The sequence below is a fragment of the Megalobrama amblycephala genome, linkage group LG9 (assembly GCF_018812025.1).
Source record: "Megalobrama amblycephala isolate DHTTF-2021 linkage group LG9, ASM1881202v1, whole genome shotgun sequence".
Lineage (NCBI taxonomy): Eukaryota > Metazoa > Chordata > Actinopteri > Cypriniformes > Xenocyprididae > Megalobrama > Megalobrama amblycephala.
In genome coordinates, this window is record NC_063052.1 from 13,367,212 (window position 1) to 13,383,038 (window position 15,827).

A 15,827-nucleotide genomic window follows, 5' to 3' on the forward strand; every position below is an offset into this window, starting at 1 on the left:
TTGCATTTAGTAAAAATATCTGATGCACAATAAATTAGACACTAGGTAATTCTAGATATTCTTATCAGTGTTCTTTTAGTATCACTGAGACTAGTTTTTATTAATATGTAGAATTAGTTTTTATTTTTATATTTTCTGTTTTAAAGGTGCAGTGTGTAAATTTTAGCAGCATCTAGTGGTGAGGTTGCGAATTGCAATATAGAGAATCTACAGTGGCAGTTTGTCCATTTAGGGCTACTGTAGAAACATGCCTGCGCAAAATGGCGACAACATGTAAGGGGACCCGCCGTGTATGCAGACAGAAACGGCTCATTCTAAGGTTATAAAAACATAACGGTTCATTATGTACGGTCTTTATACACCACTGAAAACAAAGTTATGTATATTATATTGCATTTCAGCCAATAGATCCTCCTAAAATTTACACATTGCGCCTGTGTAATGTGTAATATTAAAGATTTAGAAATGTTGTTGTTTTAGCATTTTTATTCGTTTTTTTATGTAGCCTATATAGTTTTTAGTTCAGATTTATTTTATCAAGTTAAACTAAATTAAATAAGAAATGTTTGCAACCTTGCAACGCGATGAAATCAATTATGTTTATTTAATATTTAATTTCAAGTAGCAAACTTTTTTTTATGATTTTAGTCAGCTATAATAACCCTGATTCTTTGGATTAATATTTCAATACTTCACACTTCTGATATAAAAAATACAACAGAAAATGTACAAACGTTACAATTTATTATTTATAAACATTTTCCATAAAACATCTCATTTCAACAATAAAACATTCACTCATACATTTGGACATTTTGTGCAACATTAATACATTGTAAGTGCAAACATGACATTTATGAAGTATAAAAAACAGCAGCCAGAATAACAAATGGCAAATCATTTGATTGATTGGTAAAAACGAACGGAATTCAAACAAGTTTCAGCTTAAAAGTCAAGTCATTGTCATAAAGTGCAAATGATTTTGATTCCATCAGTAACTCTGAACTTCAGAGGACATAAAATGAGGCACAAATCTGAGACATTAAAGCGAACAGGAGAGCTTCTGCTTGGACCCCTTTAGTTGGCAACTAGCTAAAAGGATACAGTGGCAGTTTTCTCAATATAACGTAAAAAAAAAGGACACATACTGCTACATAAACCCTTTTTAGAGTTAAACAAAACAATGCAGAGTAGATCAGGTCACTGACAGTGGTCATGGTAACTTTTCAGACAGGAGATTTGGCAACTGGCACAGTGGCGTTCCCAAACAGGAACAGACATAAAATGTGAAACACAATCTTTAATGGCACCATAGAATCTTGTGAAGTGTTCAGCACACGATGTCAGACATCACTGGGAGTGTGTGTGTTTTTACTGGGTGTGTTTGGTAGACAACAGCAGCAGGCCTGTCGCAACACTCTCTGTATGTGTGTGTTTCTGTAGGCGTAGATCAGAGGGTTCAGCAGAGAGTTTCCTGTGACCGGAACCAATGTGGCGTAAGTATACAGAGCCGGCGACGATCCGTCGGCCAGAAGACCATACAAGGCGAAGGGCATCCAGCAGCTGGCGAACGTGGCGAGGATGAGGGCGAGGGTGTGAACCCGACGACGCGTGTGCGTGCGAGCGGAAGGAAGCGTGTGCCTCTGGAGGGCGATTTGGTGCGAGTGCCGAAGTACGACGCTGCAGATGCGGGCGTTCAGCTGTAGCATCAAAGCCAAGGTCAGCAGAAAGCCGCCGCACAGGGTCGCGAGGTGCACTCGGGTCAAAGGGCGAAGCACGCTGCAGGATTCTACGTCGTGCAAGCAGTTCCAGCCCAAGGCAGGGAGTGCGCCCTGAAGACCCGCAATAGTCCAGCCGACGGCCAGAGCGCAGAGCGTTTGCGCGTGCGTGCGGTGGGACCCGTAGGTCAGCGCACGATGCAGCGAGAGGAAGCGGTCCAGGGTGATGCCCAATAGAGAGAACACGGACGCGCAGAGCGCGCTCACCAACAGACCCACACTGCCCAGCTCTAGCGCTTCCGAGTACACGCATCGCCGAGACAGGAAGTGCAAAAGGAGCCCCACCCCTGCCAGGAAGTCCGCCCAGGCCAGGCTGCCGATTAGCAGGAACATAGGTGCCCTCAGAGACGACGAGGAGAAGATGGTGGCCACCACGATCGCATTCTCACAGCAGATCAAGATTCCTGATACGCACAGGGCGACGTCCCATGGGGTCATCAGTGTGGACTCCAGGGGTTTAGGGGTCACATGGGACGAGGTGAGCTCCAGCAGTTGGTCCATCGCCAAGATGACTTCTAAGCCCACTTCAGAGTTGTTCAGGGCCATTTCTGTGAGGGAGGGAAAGAAGGCTTAGTCACGCAATCCACAGCAGGGTGACTGTCAGCACTACAGCTTCTGCACTCCACACTAACGTCTGACCTCATGATGACATGCAGAGTAAGATGATCAGCAGTTAACATCTTATTCAAGCTGACACAACACTACAAGTACTGCTGGAGATGTTAGCAAGGGCAAAAGCGAATTGAAAACATTTTTAATTTTTAAAAATTATATTTAATTATAATATATGTACACATTCTGCATTAAAAACATGTATACATAATATAATCTAATATAAATACACTATTACTACAAACTAGATTTTTATGCTCACCAAGGCTGCAATTATTTGATTAAAAATACAGTAAAATCAGTAATATTGTGAAATATTATTACAATTTAAAATAACTGTTTTTTATTTGAATATATTTTAAACTGTAATTTATTCCTGTGATCAAAGCTGAATTTTCAGCATCATTACTCCAGTCTTCAGTGTCACATGATCCTTCAGAAATCATTCTAATATGCTGATTTGCTGTTCAAAAACATTTATTATTATTGTCAAATTTGATAAAAATGGTATTCCCCCCCCCCTAAAATTCTAAATATCTTTGATGCCAACTATATTATATTAAATGATTTGTCAATTCCTATATTAATATAATAAAATATTAATATTTAATATTCACATCTGTATATTGGGTACAGTACATGCATATATATATATATATATATATATATATATATATATATATATATGTGTTATTTATTTATATTTATGTTCTTTAGCCATAGTTCATGGAAAGGCTATTTTGAACTGAGGCCAACATGTGCCCAATTTTCCACTTATTAATTTCATCTATCAATCTATTTTAAAGCAATGTTTCCAGCCTCTTTGTTTTATAACCCTGCAGCCCCATAAGTAAATCTCACATACTATACTATACTATATATTTTTCTTTTAACTCACATGACAGTGTACAGCCTATAGTTTTATGCACATTACATTATCATTAATAACAATCCAAACAAGCTGACAATTATTACATCATTTCAGTAGGGTTTGTAGGTTTAAGCAAATGAAATATTTCCATATATCCCCTGACACGTGCACCTGCATGGGAATCACCGTTTTGAAGTTCAGGCAGACTGGTATAACATTCACTGTTATGTAAGATATACATGAAGCACCAATGCCATCCCGTAATGCCTTAAATATTCTCCCTGCGCATTTCTGACAACACAGCCAGGCTTCTAGTCAACTTGAAGCAGATAAAGATGCATAAAGAAGACTCACGGAAGCGTTAGAAGATTGCAAAGCGGACTGTTCTTCACGCCACCATCCAGCTGGAGGTCCTTTAGAGCGCGCGCAGAAATCTGAGCTCCGGTGAATAACGGGGTCCAAATCCAGATCTTGTGCAAAAGATATCTTGCAAAGCGAGGTTCCTCAGTAGCTCCGCTGTGTTCAGTCTTTCGAGCGCTTCTGTATAACACTCAGCTCCGGTGGGCTGCGAGCTATACCCTCACCGATTCCCCTATGACGTCAGTTACGATGATGAGGGGCGATTCTGCCCCGGTCGACCAATCAGGGGACTCGCAGGAACACCAGCCTCTGTCGTAATTTCATTCATAAAAATACCGCATTCTTTCACCCCGCCCACTGCGACGGCGGGAGAGAGGACAAAGTGTAATCAATTGGCCTTGTTAAAGAGCAAAAGACACAGTCAGGGCCTTTACTGAAAAATCTCTGATAAATGTTACTAACACAACACAACACAACACAACACAACACAACACACACAATACTAATCAAGCGTGTGCTTTGCACGCGCGCGCGCGCGCGCGTCTGTGTGCGCACGAGCGAGAGTGAGTCACTGCTGTCCATGGTGCTGAAGAACTGGCTTGCTTCGTTGATGATGACGTCAGTTGTGCCGCACTATTTGGGTACGTGGCACGGTTATTACTTTGACAAAATCACTAACACAAACTCCCATGTGTTCATCTATAACCTTGTAAGTGACTAAATGGATCATGTTGCAAAAGAGGAACGTACGCGCGCTCGCACACCTGTCTAATTTGCAATTTATTTAAACGTTACTATTCGGATGGCTGAAGGTTATAGCTATGACATAATTTCCCTGCAGATGATGCAGATTATGGCTCTTCCCGGCAGATTCGGCGCGTGGGCGTCGCAGTGCCCGCGTGGCTCTGAATTTCAATGAAGCAGGTGGGCGCGCGCTACAATACGGGGAACTCTCCTGTTCTCCATAAAAGGGCTTGCGCTTCCGGTGGTCACCAGCTGGAGGAATCTTATAAGGGTTGAACCCCCTACTGAACAATTTGTCAAACAATGGTAGCTGTGTTGTGGAACATTATAGCTGCTTTCTAACTGGTCTAAGATGGAAATTAGATGTTGTTTTTATTAAGTTGGTTGGCTACCTTAAGCTGTTGTGGAATGAATATGGCCTTGTTCACAGACAGGGCTCAGACTGAGCCAGGGTTAGGCCTTAGTTCAATTAGGACATTTAAGTTGCTTTTATAAACATGCCTTAGAAGTAAACATTACTGGTGTACATTTTGAGACAAAACACGTTGCTTTCAGGTAAAACAGCTCAAACATGCATTTTAGTCTGGGACTAGGCTTAAAGGAACACTCCACTTTTTTTGAAAATAGGCTCATTTTCCAACTCTCCCAGAGTTAAACAGTTGAGTTTTACCGTTTTTGAATCCATTCAGCTGATCTCCGGGTCTGGCGCTACCACATTTAGCATAGCTTAGCATAGTTCATTGAATCTGATTAGACCGTTAGCATTTTGCTCAAAAATGACCAAAGAGTTTCAATATTTTTCCTATTTAAAACTTGACTCTTCTGTAGTTACATCGTGTACTAAGACCGATGGAAAATGAAAAGTTGCAATTTCTAGGCCGTTATGGCTAGGAACTATACTCTCATTCCGGCGTAATAATCAAGGAACTTTGCTGCCGTACCATGTGTGCAGCGGGCGCAATGATATTACGCAGCGCCTGTGACCCGCTGCTTGCAGAGGGAGCGTGCCTTGCAACCATGGAGACATTTGTGAGAGACGCTGCGTAATATCATTGCGCCCGCTGCACACATGGCACGGCAGCAAAGTTCCTTGATAATTACGCCGGAATGAGAGTATAGTTCCTAGCCATATCGGCCTAGAAATTGCAACTTTTCATTTTCCGTCAGTCTTAGTACACGATGTAACTACAGAAGAGTCAAGTTTTAAATAGGAAAAATATCGAAACTCTTTGGTCATTTTTGAGGGAGATGCTAACGGTCTAATCAGATTCAATGAACTATGCTAAGCTATGCTAAAAGTGGTACCGCCAGACCCGGAGATCGGCTGAATGGACCGGTAAAACTCAACTGTTTAACTCTAGGGGAGTTAGAAAAAATGAGCCTATTTTCAAAAAAAGTGGAGTGTTCCTTTAAGCCTCGTCTGTGAAACCGGGAGTATATGTTATAGCTGGTTTGTTGGCCCTGGGTATACTTTGTTTTTTTATGCGTGCACTAGTCGAACGCACAGCCTTGGAAAGTATACTTCATTTGATTCGGCATGCATTCGACGCATGCACAGTTTTGAGCAATCTCTCGCCACTAGTTACAACCCATGTAAACATCTTTGTATTCTTTCATGCTAGTACTTTTTAGGGTACTTTCTAACCTCTTCACACAATCTGTCGTCTATGTAGGCCTACATTGTCAATATAGCTTGCATGTGTTCCAGTCTGTTCTGTTTTTGCAGTTTTTCTTTGACTATCTTGTGAATCGACGCCCCCCAGGGCACGGTTGCCACCTTGTGGATAAACTAATTACTGCAAAAACATTAAATGCGCATGTGTGACCTGCGGTTACGAGTGCGCGCGTACTCTTCTGATGATGAAACTCGCGTCATGCGCACTGTACGCTGACCCTTGACTATACTTAGGGCTTTAGTCTACAAGTTTACACCAGCTAATTACTAGGTTAGACCTGCTAGAAACTATAGTTACACTGAAAAAATAAATAAAATTATAATAACAAATTTGTCGAAATGAACATAGCCTAAAAAATGAGATAATATTTGAAATCACTGAATCAACTTAAAAACATTAATTTACACCAACAAGAGGTATCAAAGCAACAGCTGCACCATGTTGCATGTTCCTAAACACAGTTAACAGTTTCCAGGATTTCCAGCTGGGAGCCCATTGAGTGTTTGTTTTATCAATCCATGACAACCTGTACAAATCTGATGTTTTATTGTTTGAAGCTTTTACAATAGAGGTTGTTACAAAACAATGGCCTAATGCATCTGTCTCCACCAAGCAAATATACAGCAGAAGCTCATTACTTTTGATTCTCTGAGATCATGTCAATGAGAGAATCATTTTCAAATGACTTTTATAAATAAGAGCACAGACACTATTTAACATTCTACCGTTGTATCCCCTTCTACTCCTTTTCGGCGGGAAGTCTGTGCGTGCGTGTGGTGGGGGGTGTACTGCGGAATTTCTCCCAGTTACCTAATGTCTGCAGAGCGCATGCGCGGCTTTATCTCTCTGCACCTAGTCCTCCCTAGAGGAGGACGCCTACTCTCTCTCTATTCACACAGCTTGGCACTACCTATTGATCTGTCTGTATGTCGTGAGACATTACAAAAGAGTTTGATGGTGGGGGTTAGGGAGATTCTCAGTGGGTTTTAATTGAACGGTGGGTAGGCACTGAATTTATTGTCAAAACAAATGCTGACCTGATTAGCAAAGATCCCAGATGTGTAAAATGATGTGGCAATGATAGTGGTGACTATTCCTCCTACGTAAGCATGCACTCCTGCACCTACACATACACATTCATTATATCATCACCTCCTCTGCTCAGTTCATGATGTTGTGACTTTTCATTACAATTAAAAAATGAGCATCCTGGAGGATGGCGAGGGTGCAGAGGATTTGAGGGATAGAGAAAGGGAAACTTGTTACATAACTATGCCAAAGTCTCAGTCTCGCTTGCTCTGACACTGTCCTTCCATTCTGGATAAAATATATTTAAAATGTACACCAAATTTATTTTTGCAAAAAAGCATGCCATTCTTTCGAACCTTCAAATGCCAAAATGTACTTCAATAGGCAAAAAATATAGATATGCATTGATACTAAATTTCTCAGTCAATACCGATTATTCAGAATGATATCTGCTGATACACATAGTTTGATTTTCTTAAGGAAAAAAAAATCTCTCCCAACTGTAAAATATACAGGGAACCTCTCATTTGGTACATTACTATAATATTAGAGCTATTATATTCAGCTATTTATTTTCCGATAATAATAATAATTACACTAATAAAAACTGAAATATTTGTAGGTCTATTCAACTCAGCTGCACACAAAGTAGCCTAGTTTTCATAAACACGTCTTCATTACAAATGTATTCAAAGATACATTCATAATTAACAGTAAATAAGCTCCTCTCTAGTGTTTATATAGCTGACTAACAAAGTGTGAACTGGCCAACATTCCTGAGGTAAATGCAAGGTTGTGATAGCTGTTTTATTGACGTCTTTTCGAGGTTAAAACACTGATTGAGCGATTACATGACGTGATACATGTCGGTATCTTTCAACATACCTTTTGATGTTCATGCATGTTTTTTCGTGCTGTAACTCGTATTAATGTGGAAGTAAAAACTCGCTGCCACCAGACCTCGTACGCTACAGTGATCTGTCACGTCACATTTAAGAGCGTCAAAACGCCATTTATTGTTTGAATTTCGTGATAAAATTGAAAGAATTTGAAAACTGAGGGTTTGTTTCTTATCAAAAGTAACAAAACACAAAGCTCCTTGCGATTATTTGATGGGAGGCACGATACAAATAATGTTTGGTGTAGAGAAAAACAGCAGACCTGGCAACCCTGGCTTGAACTCCGGGTGATTCATAGGGTCAAAATAGAGGGGTCGCTATTTTTTTTTAACGGTTGTTGTCTGCTAACTTGCCCTGAATTTAACCCAAGAGACATTTTCTTCACACACAGTGTATGTGCTGCAGTTTGACACATTTTTCCACTCCCTTTTGATTGACAGGATTTAATCGGCCCTGATCATCGGCTGTTTTTAAACAATTGGCCGATATCGAAAATAATTGCTTTTATCAGACGATTTATATACACATATAATTAGAATGAAATACACTCAAAAATGGCCAAAAAATACATTTAAGTAACTAAATCTTATTGAAAATATCTATTTGGCCATTTTTGTACCTATATTTTGAAATATTGTGATAAATATTGTGATGTTCCTGTCGGCTGTTATTTGTGCTTTTCTGTGTGTGTTTGTGTGTTATATTAAATATATAAATATAGGCATCCACAGCCTTTTACCTTACACAACAATTGTATCCTAAAACCTTTTCTGGACCACCAGAGAGATAGACTAACAGAAAGAAGGTCAAAAGAACCAGTATGGACCTGCATCTGTTGGGGTGAGGTGTGACAAATTTCTGCAGTCTGCTTGTGAAAAGGCAGAATGTCTTCAGTGGTGTGGATATCAAGACATGGTCATTTGCCATTTGGTTGCCATGTTACCTGTCTCACATTACACACCTTCCAGTCTCACACACACACACATAACCACATGCTCCTCACAGTTCACAACGACCTTTTGTCTGGAGGACACAGACATTTAGGATTGGATGTTAGCTTGACAGGCACGTGTGCGTTTATGACTCCTATTCTTTAAGGTTTTAGTTTTAGTCTTTCTGAGGTGAGGGAAAGTTATTTGTGTGTTTCTCAGTTCATCAGGTGACAACTTGTTGGCGTCTATAGTGCTTGAATCAGCTTTTAGCTAGTTTACTGAGGTCAGCTGAGTAAGTCTGACTAGGAAAGTTAGACTGATTCAGAGCTAAATATTGCTTCACTCATATACATTAACTAAAAAGTCACTTTATTGATCATTTAAGTCAGTTTGTGCATTGCGCACACAGTTTGTGTTTATTATAGGTGGAATTACTGTCGATTTTTTGAGGATGAGGTGTGTGTTGGCCGCACTCTGTGGGATTCTACTTCTAACGCAGGTTATTATAACCAATTCACAAGAATCAGGTAAGTTTACAAGTTTGTGTATGATAGCAGAAAAATCTTTAAAAATAGTTTTCCCTGAAACATTCTGCAAATCAAACCTTTTTTTGATCATTGCTCTGATGTCTCTCAGCCATGATATCCAATTGCAACTTTTTTATTTTAATCATGTTTGTGATTATAGCTCATAAACAAGGATTAATTATTTAAAATAGTATAACTTTAAAACATCACTTTAATCTCTGTTAAATTTTATCAGTGTAGTTTTGAGATTACAGACTTTTGAGAAATGCAAATTTAGACACTAAGCTTTCAGAAAAAAGTATGTTTTGTTCAGTTGCATTTGAGTGTTTGCTTAAAATTATTAAGATTATTTTGTATAAATTAGCATGTCCCCCTCTCTTTTTTTTTTTACAACTTTATTACAAATAAAGGTTTGTAATGCCATAGAAGAACCATTTTCGGTTCCCCAAACAACCTTTCAGTGATCAATTTTTAAAAAGAACCATTTTTTCTTAGTGTGAACAACATTTTAATAATCTAAAGAACCTTTTTGTGTTCCATGGATGTTAAAGGTTCTTTATGGAACATTAGATGCCAATAAAACCTTTATTTTTGAGAGTGAATGTGATTAATTTAATTGATAACATTTCTAACTTCTAACATATGAAGTGTTATGTGAGCATGTAAGCTTACATCTTTTATCTCTTGATGGATTGACAGATGATTCAGCCATTGGGGACTGTTCTCAGTTTGACTCGTGTGATGGCTGCATCAGCGGAGACCCGGCCCTCAACCTGACACGATGCGTCTGGCAAAGCTGTAATGACGGTAAAAGAACACATGTAGCATATGAGTTTAAATGTATTCTCCTGTGCAATGTCTCTGTTGTTTATGCACACAAATACAGAGGATCCCACTGACGGACATGCGATCCTAGCCAAGGAGAGCTATCTCAGGAACAACCCGGTGAATTATTCAAACGCAGGCCGTTACAGCTGCCGTCCACACAGACATCAGTCTCAGTAAATAATTCAACACCATTATCCACCCTCCTGGAAATAAGTGTGAGGGAGACATAAAGAGAGAAAGAGATGTTCAACAAGAAGCAGCATTTTTTAGTCTATTCATGCTCTGTTGCCAAGGCAACCAAGTCTGTAACACAGTCTCTGTCTCTCTCTCATTTAGACATATATCTAAAATACAACTAGGTTTACATGCTGTATATGCCCATCTTTACACAAACACAACTTAACTACTCAAATGGGGACATTCCATAGACTTCTAGTGTTTTTATACAGCTATGTACTATAAACTAACCTTAAGCCACATACATCCTAACACTAACGGAAAACATTCTTAATTTTTCCAAAACAGCTTTATTTACTGTATGTCCAAACCATTTTTACTAATGAGTATATGCGTAAAAGGAAGTTTTGTGAGATTTAGCTGACTTCTTGGTACAAATTTGCCCCCAAAATATGGTTAAGTAAGTACATGCAAATATGCAATTGATAATATAATATGATATCAGGTTGTTTAGGATGTGGAAATGAGGTATCGTGTAGCAAATTTATTTTCGACTGAATGACATTGTACTGCTTTTTACACGACTACTCTGCAAATAAAAATATGTGGACATATTAATTCGAGTTGAATTATTATATAATCTTACCTGTGTGTGTGCTATTTTACAAAATGTACAGCGTCTCAGAAATCACATAACGTTACTCTCAAGTAACGTTAGGTACCGCGGTAACGTGAGGTAACGCAGATGTAAGCTAGATGAATAACCAAGTGCAGTGTGTTATGATTACGATAATATATTAAAATAAAATTATAACAAATATGAGTTTGCAATATCAATCAACATAACGGACGTTTTTTTACAGCTAAAGTAACTGAAGTGTTTGACACCGGAAGCCTCGCACATTCAAGTTTAAAATGGCCGCGCCCACTCTTACTTTAAAAATAAGGATGGCTCCCTTCCGCCTGATGCTATTTCAGTCGACTGTTTTTGTTTTTTTTATTATTCATTTTTTTAATCCGATTCTTGTGTCCACGCAGACTTTTTCACGGACAATCGCGCATGTGTGATTTAAGCGCCTGAAAAGAAATATCAAAAGATACCATACCGCAAGATGACCAATCAGAATCAAGCGTTCCTGAGCGTCGTTTAATAAGGCAAATAGGCACACAAATTATACAACTACCTGATGGTGAATGGAAATCAACTTCATTTTCTTGTCATTTTCATAGCCATGTTCATTTTGCGATCTAGCTTTCAGTCAGCAACGCCCATAATGAAATGGTGGGGCATGTTAAAGGGATAGTTCACCAAAAATGAAAATTAAGTCATTATTTACTCACCCTTAAAGGATTAGTTCACTTTCAAATAAAAAATTTCCAGATAATTTATTCACCCCCATGTCATCCTAGATGTTCATGTCTTTCTTTCTTCGGTTGAAAAGAAATTAAGGTTTTTGATGAAAACATTCCAGGATTTTTCTCCATATAATTTACTTCAATGGAGCCCAAACGGTTGAAGGTCAAAATTACAGTTTACAGCGATCCCAGAAAGAAATAAGGGTCTTATCTAGAGAAACCATCGCTCATTTTCTAAAAAAAATATATATTTTTTTTTTATTCGTTTTAACCATAAATGCTCATCTTGAACTAGCTCTCTTCTTCTTCTCTATTTGAATTCCAGCAGTGTAGACACTGCTAAGTGTATTACTGCCCTCCACAGGTCAAAGTTTGAACTAAATTGTCATATACAATACGCTAGTGCAAGTATATAACAATTAGTTCAAACTTTGACCCGTGGAGGGCAGTAATGCACTTAGCAGTGTCTAGAGAGCTAGTTCAAGATGAGCATTTATTGTTAAAACGTATATTATTATTTAATTTTTTTTAGAAAATGAGTGATGGTTTCTCCAGATAAGACCCTTATTTCTGGTCTGGGATCGTGTAGAACGCTTTGAATCTGCAATGAAACTGTAATTTTGACCTTCAACCGTTTGGAGTCCATTGAAGTCCACTATATAGAGAAAAATCCTGGAATGTTTTCATCAAAAACCTTGCTTTCTTTTCGACTGAAGAAAGAAAGACATGAACATATTGGATGACATGGGGGCGAGTGAATGATCAGGAAAATTTTAAATTTGAAAGTGAACTAATCCTTTAAGATTTTCCAAACCTGTATGAATTTCTTTCTTCTGATAAACACAAAAGAAGCTATTTTGAAGAATGTCGGTCACCAAACAATTGATGGGCCACATTTTTTTCCATACTATGGAAGTCAATGGGGTCCATCAACTGTTTTGTTACCCATATTGTTCAAAATCTTCTTTTGTGTTCAGCGAAAAAAAAATTCATACAGGTTTGATACAACTTGAGGGTGAGTAAATGATGAGAATTTTAATTTTTCGGGGAACTTTCCCTTTAAGGGTGTGTTTTAGGGTAGCACTGCGGAGCTGCTGGCCCCAGAGGAAAATGAACAGTGGAAAAGCGGCTATTATCAGAGATAGCCTTATTATTAAGAGATACAAGGGTCCACATAACGACCAACTTGAATCACGTTTGCCTTAATAACTAATCACATTACAGCCTTGCATCACTGAAGTTGTGCGACAGTCAATCACTGTTTGCAGGTACCATAGAAATGAATGAGAAATGCTGTAAATGTTTATTCAGCCTCTCCTCCATTGACATCCATTAAAAAAAAAAAACATCCTCTGGCATCCTTCTCTGTGTACTTCCATTTCTGACCTTGAAAGCTTGCCTTAAAGCAGCTTTGGTATTATGTATTTAATTTTCAGGAAATGACACGAGATGCATGTCTGACATTGAAGACTCTGGAGGCTGCTCTGTCTACAATGTGACCGGCATGTGCCAAAGTGAGCAAAAAACTGATAATCACAACATTTGCAAATGGAAATTTTATATAAGGAGTGTGTTTGATATGTATGTTTTGTATATTATAGCAGATGGCGGATCTGCTGATGGTGGTGGCAAAGGTGAGGCGTTTCATTTTCACTGTATAAATCCTCACGTCTCTGATGTTTACTGAATTCTCTTTTTCATTCTCTGCCACTCTAACACTCTCTCACACACAGATAACACGAGCCCCGAGTTCTCTCAAGCATCATTTGATCTGTCCAGCTTCATTGGGGGAATCATCCTGGTGTTGGTGTTGCAAGCTGGGGCTTTTTTTGCCATGCGGTTCCTCAAAACAAAAGACAGCACCTATGAAACTATGTGAGCAATATTCATTTATTAACCAAATCTGAGCTTTTTCTTGATTAATTTTGGTCCTTCAACATGGGCATGTACATGCAGAATGATTCATTCTGTAGATCAGTAATTGTTTTATCTCCCTTCTCTTACAGTGATCAACCTCAGTGAGAAAAGAGGTCGTGAATGGGAGAGAAAATTACAAAACAAAACATAAAGAGAAGCAGATATTCAAAGGAATAGATGTTGCATGGGCGAGAAGTCTATAGACACTGTTTTCTCTTTTGAGGGTCCTAAAATGTTATTATTTGCCTTTAAACTGCTTTGGTTAAATTATCACCAGTTCTTGAATGACAAAAACTATATTTGTGTGTGTATAAGAGAGATATGTGAAAAGAAAACAATATAGAAGTGATATGAGAAATATATTAGAGGATTATTCACATTTGAATGTGGGTTTATGATGGTGTGTTCTTATCTGTTTAAGTTGATTTAAATCTCTCTGGTTTGTTATATTGCTCTAAAAGAACTATTCTGTTTCATATTTTGATTAATTGCATGCCCTTGTATTTTCTTTTTATTAAATGTTATGTTTTGTAGGTAGTCACCTGGACTCATGTAGCACTGAGTTTGTTATTCCTTTATGAATAATGAAGCAATAAAGTAATTAGACCCTGGGGTGTTATACAGCATTAATCCTGTAGGTGTCAGTAGAATTCAATATCATTAAGGATAATAATGAGCCAGGATGCATTATTAATAAAACACTTACAGTAAGAACATATGTTGTGCTTTTGACAGTATCAGCTATTTTCTCTTTAATACACTTTCACCATAAATTTCACCAGCCTACCTCAATTTTACAACCCCCTCAAGCATAGTATACTAATAAAATGTTATTGTTTTTTTTTTCTGTAATGCCTGAAATATTCTTAAAGTATAATGTGTTATATCTGTATATTATAGTGAATTTCCAGAAATCACAGCAGTTTTCAGATTTCACACACTCACCATATACACACACATTCATTTAGCTGGTTAAACTTAGAAATGTAAGTTCACCTGCCGCCTTAAAAATGTGAGTTAACTCAACTTGAAGATAAGCTTTGTTTCAACTCAAAAATAGTCAAGACAATGCATTATTTTAAGTTAAAATTTAAACTTAAAGTTATGCATTGTCTTGACTATTTGTGAGTTGAAACAAAGCTTATCTTCAAGTTGAGTTAACTTATGTTTAGTTGAGTTAACTCACATTTTTAAGGCAGCAGGTGAACTTTCATTTCTAAGTTTAACCAGCTGAAAATGTTTTACAGTGTGGGAGAGAGCATTGCTATTGCAATTAATATTGCATCAACACTAGTTTGCACCAGGGTTATTATCATTAACTAAAACTAAAATATTTCTGTTAATTGAAATTAAGCTGAAATAAAATAAAATAAAATATAAATATTAGTTGAAATACTTGCCTATAAATAAACTAAAATAAGTTATTAATCGGAAATAAAACAAACTGAAACAGAAACTGAAAAAAATAAATTGAACCTAAAATAGCAAATATTTAATAAAAATATGACACAAGCACATAACGGAATTACTAAAATTAACACAAAAACTAATAAAAGTTAATGCAGAATATAAACAAAACTAAAATAAATAAAAATAAAATAACTGGTTTGCACATAATTTGTGATCATAAGGGATTAATAAAAGTAATGACTCACAGTGTTGGGGAAAAGTTACTTTTATATTTACATTACAATATTGTGTTACTCCCTAAAAAAAAAGTAACTGATTGCATTAATTAGTTACTTTTTATGAAAAGTAATGCGTTATATTACTTTTGCTTTACTTTTTCTCACCTGGGCTGGGCTGGGCTTGCTTGTTTGTTTTTTAATTATTTTTTATTTTTTATTTTGCCAAATGTTAAGGCCCTTTCACACCGAAAGTTAAATGAATCAAGCTGAAGGAGATGCATTTTTACACCTGTTAAACAGCAGCTCAAACAAACCTTTTTGCCATTCTGCATTAAAAACAAGACTGTTTTTATTCTTTTTGTGGAATACTGAATGTTTTCGTGCAAGTGAGATGAGTAAATGCATGTTTACATTTAGCCTAGAACTACAATAACCATCATATTTATACAGCGCACACAACACCTCTGACCTTTATTTCTCTTCAACATGGGGA

The 15,827-nt window shown here is 37.7% G+C and overlaps 2 protein-coding genes across 8 annotated transcripts; one reads left to right on the forward strand and one right to left on the reverse strand.

Moving 5' to 3' along the window:
• Positions 1 to 727: 727 nt before the first annotated feature.
• gpr3 (G protein-coupled receptor 3) lies at positions 728 to 10,230 on the reverse strand. Of its 3 annotated transcripts, none has more exons than XM_048201738.1 (3): positions 10,101 to 10,230; positions 3,616 to 3,978; positions 728 to 2,326 (listed from the first exon to the last, which is right to left on the reverse strand). In XM_048201738.1, exon 3 carries the CDS (start codon positions 2,322 to 2,324, stop codon positions 1,344 to 1,346), a length of 981 nt encoding a protein of 326 aa, XP_048057695.1. In that variant the 5' UTR covers positions 2,325 to 2,326; positions 3,616 to 3,978; positions 10,101 to 10,230; the 3' UTR covers positions 728 to 1,343. The 3 variants fall into 3 exon arrangements, with proteins under 3 accessions (XP_048057695.1, XP_048057696.1, XP_048057697.1); XM_048201739.1 differs by having other exon boundaries at positions 3,616 to 3,930; positions 10,101 to 10,217; XM_048201740.1 differs by lacking the exon at positions 3,616 to 3,978 and having other exon boundaries at positions 10,101 to 10,224.
• On the forward strand, positions 3,988 to 14,511 carry cd164l2 (CD164 sialomucin-like 2). Of its 5 annotated transcripts, XM_048201744.1 has the most exons (7): positions 3,995 to 4,262; positions 9,311 to 9,428; positions 10,128 to 10,235; positions 13,226 to 13,303; positions 13,391 to 13,423; positions 13,523 to 13,664; positions 13,796 to 14,511. In XM_048201744.1, the coding sequence occupies exons 2-7, from the start codon at positions 9,353 to 9,355 to the stop codon at positions 13,809 to 13,811; spliced, it is 453 nt and encodes a 150-aa protein (XP_048057701.1). In that variant the 5' UTR covers positions 3,995 to 4,262; positions 9,311 to 9,352; the 3' UTR covers positions 13,812 to 14,511. The 5 variants fall into 5 exon arrangements, with proteins under 5 accessions (XP_048057699.1, XP_048057698.1, XP_048057701.1 ...); XM_048201742.1 differs by lacking the exon at positions 9,311 to 9,428 and having other exon boundaries at positions 3,988 to 4,262; positions 13,394 to 13,423; XM_048201741.1 differs by lacking the exon at positions 9,311 to 9,428 and having other exon boundaries at positions 3,993 to 4,262.
• Positions 14,512 to 15,827: the final 1,316 nt, after the last annotated feature.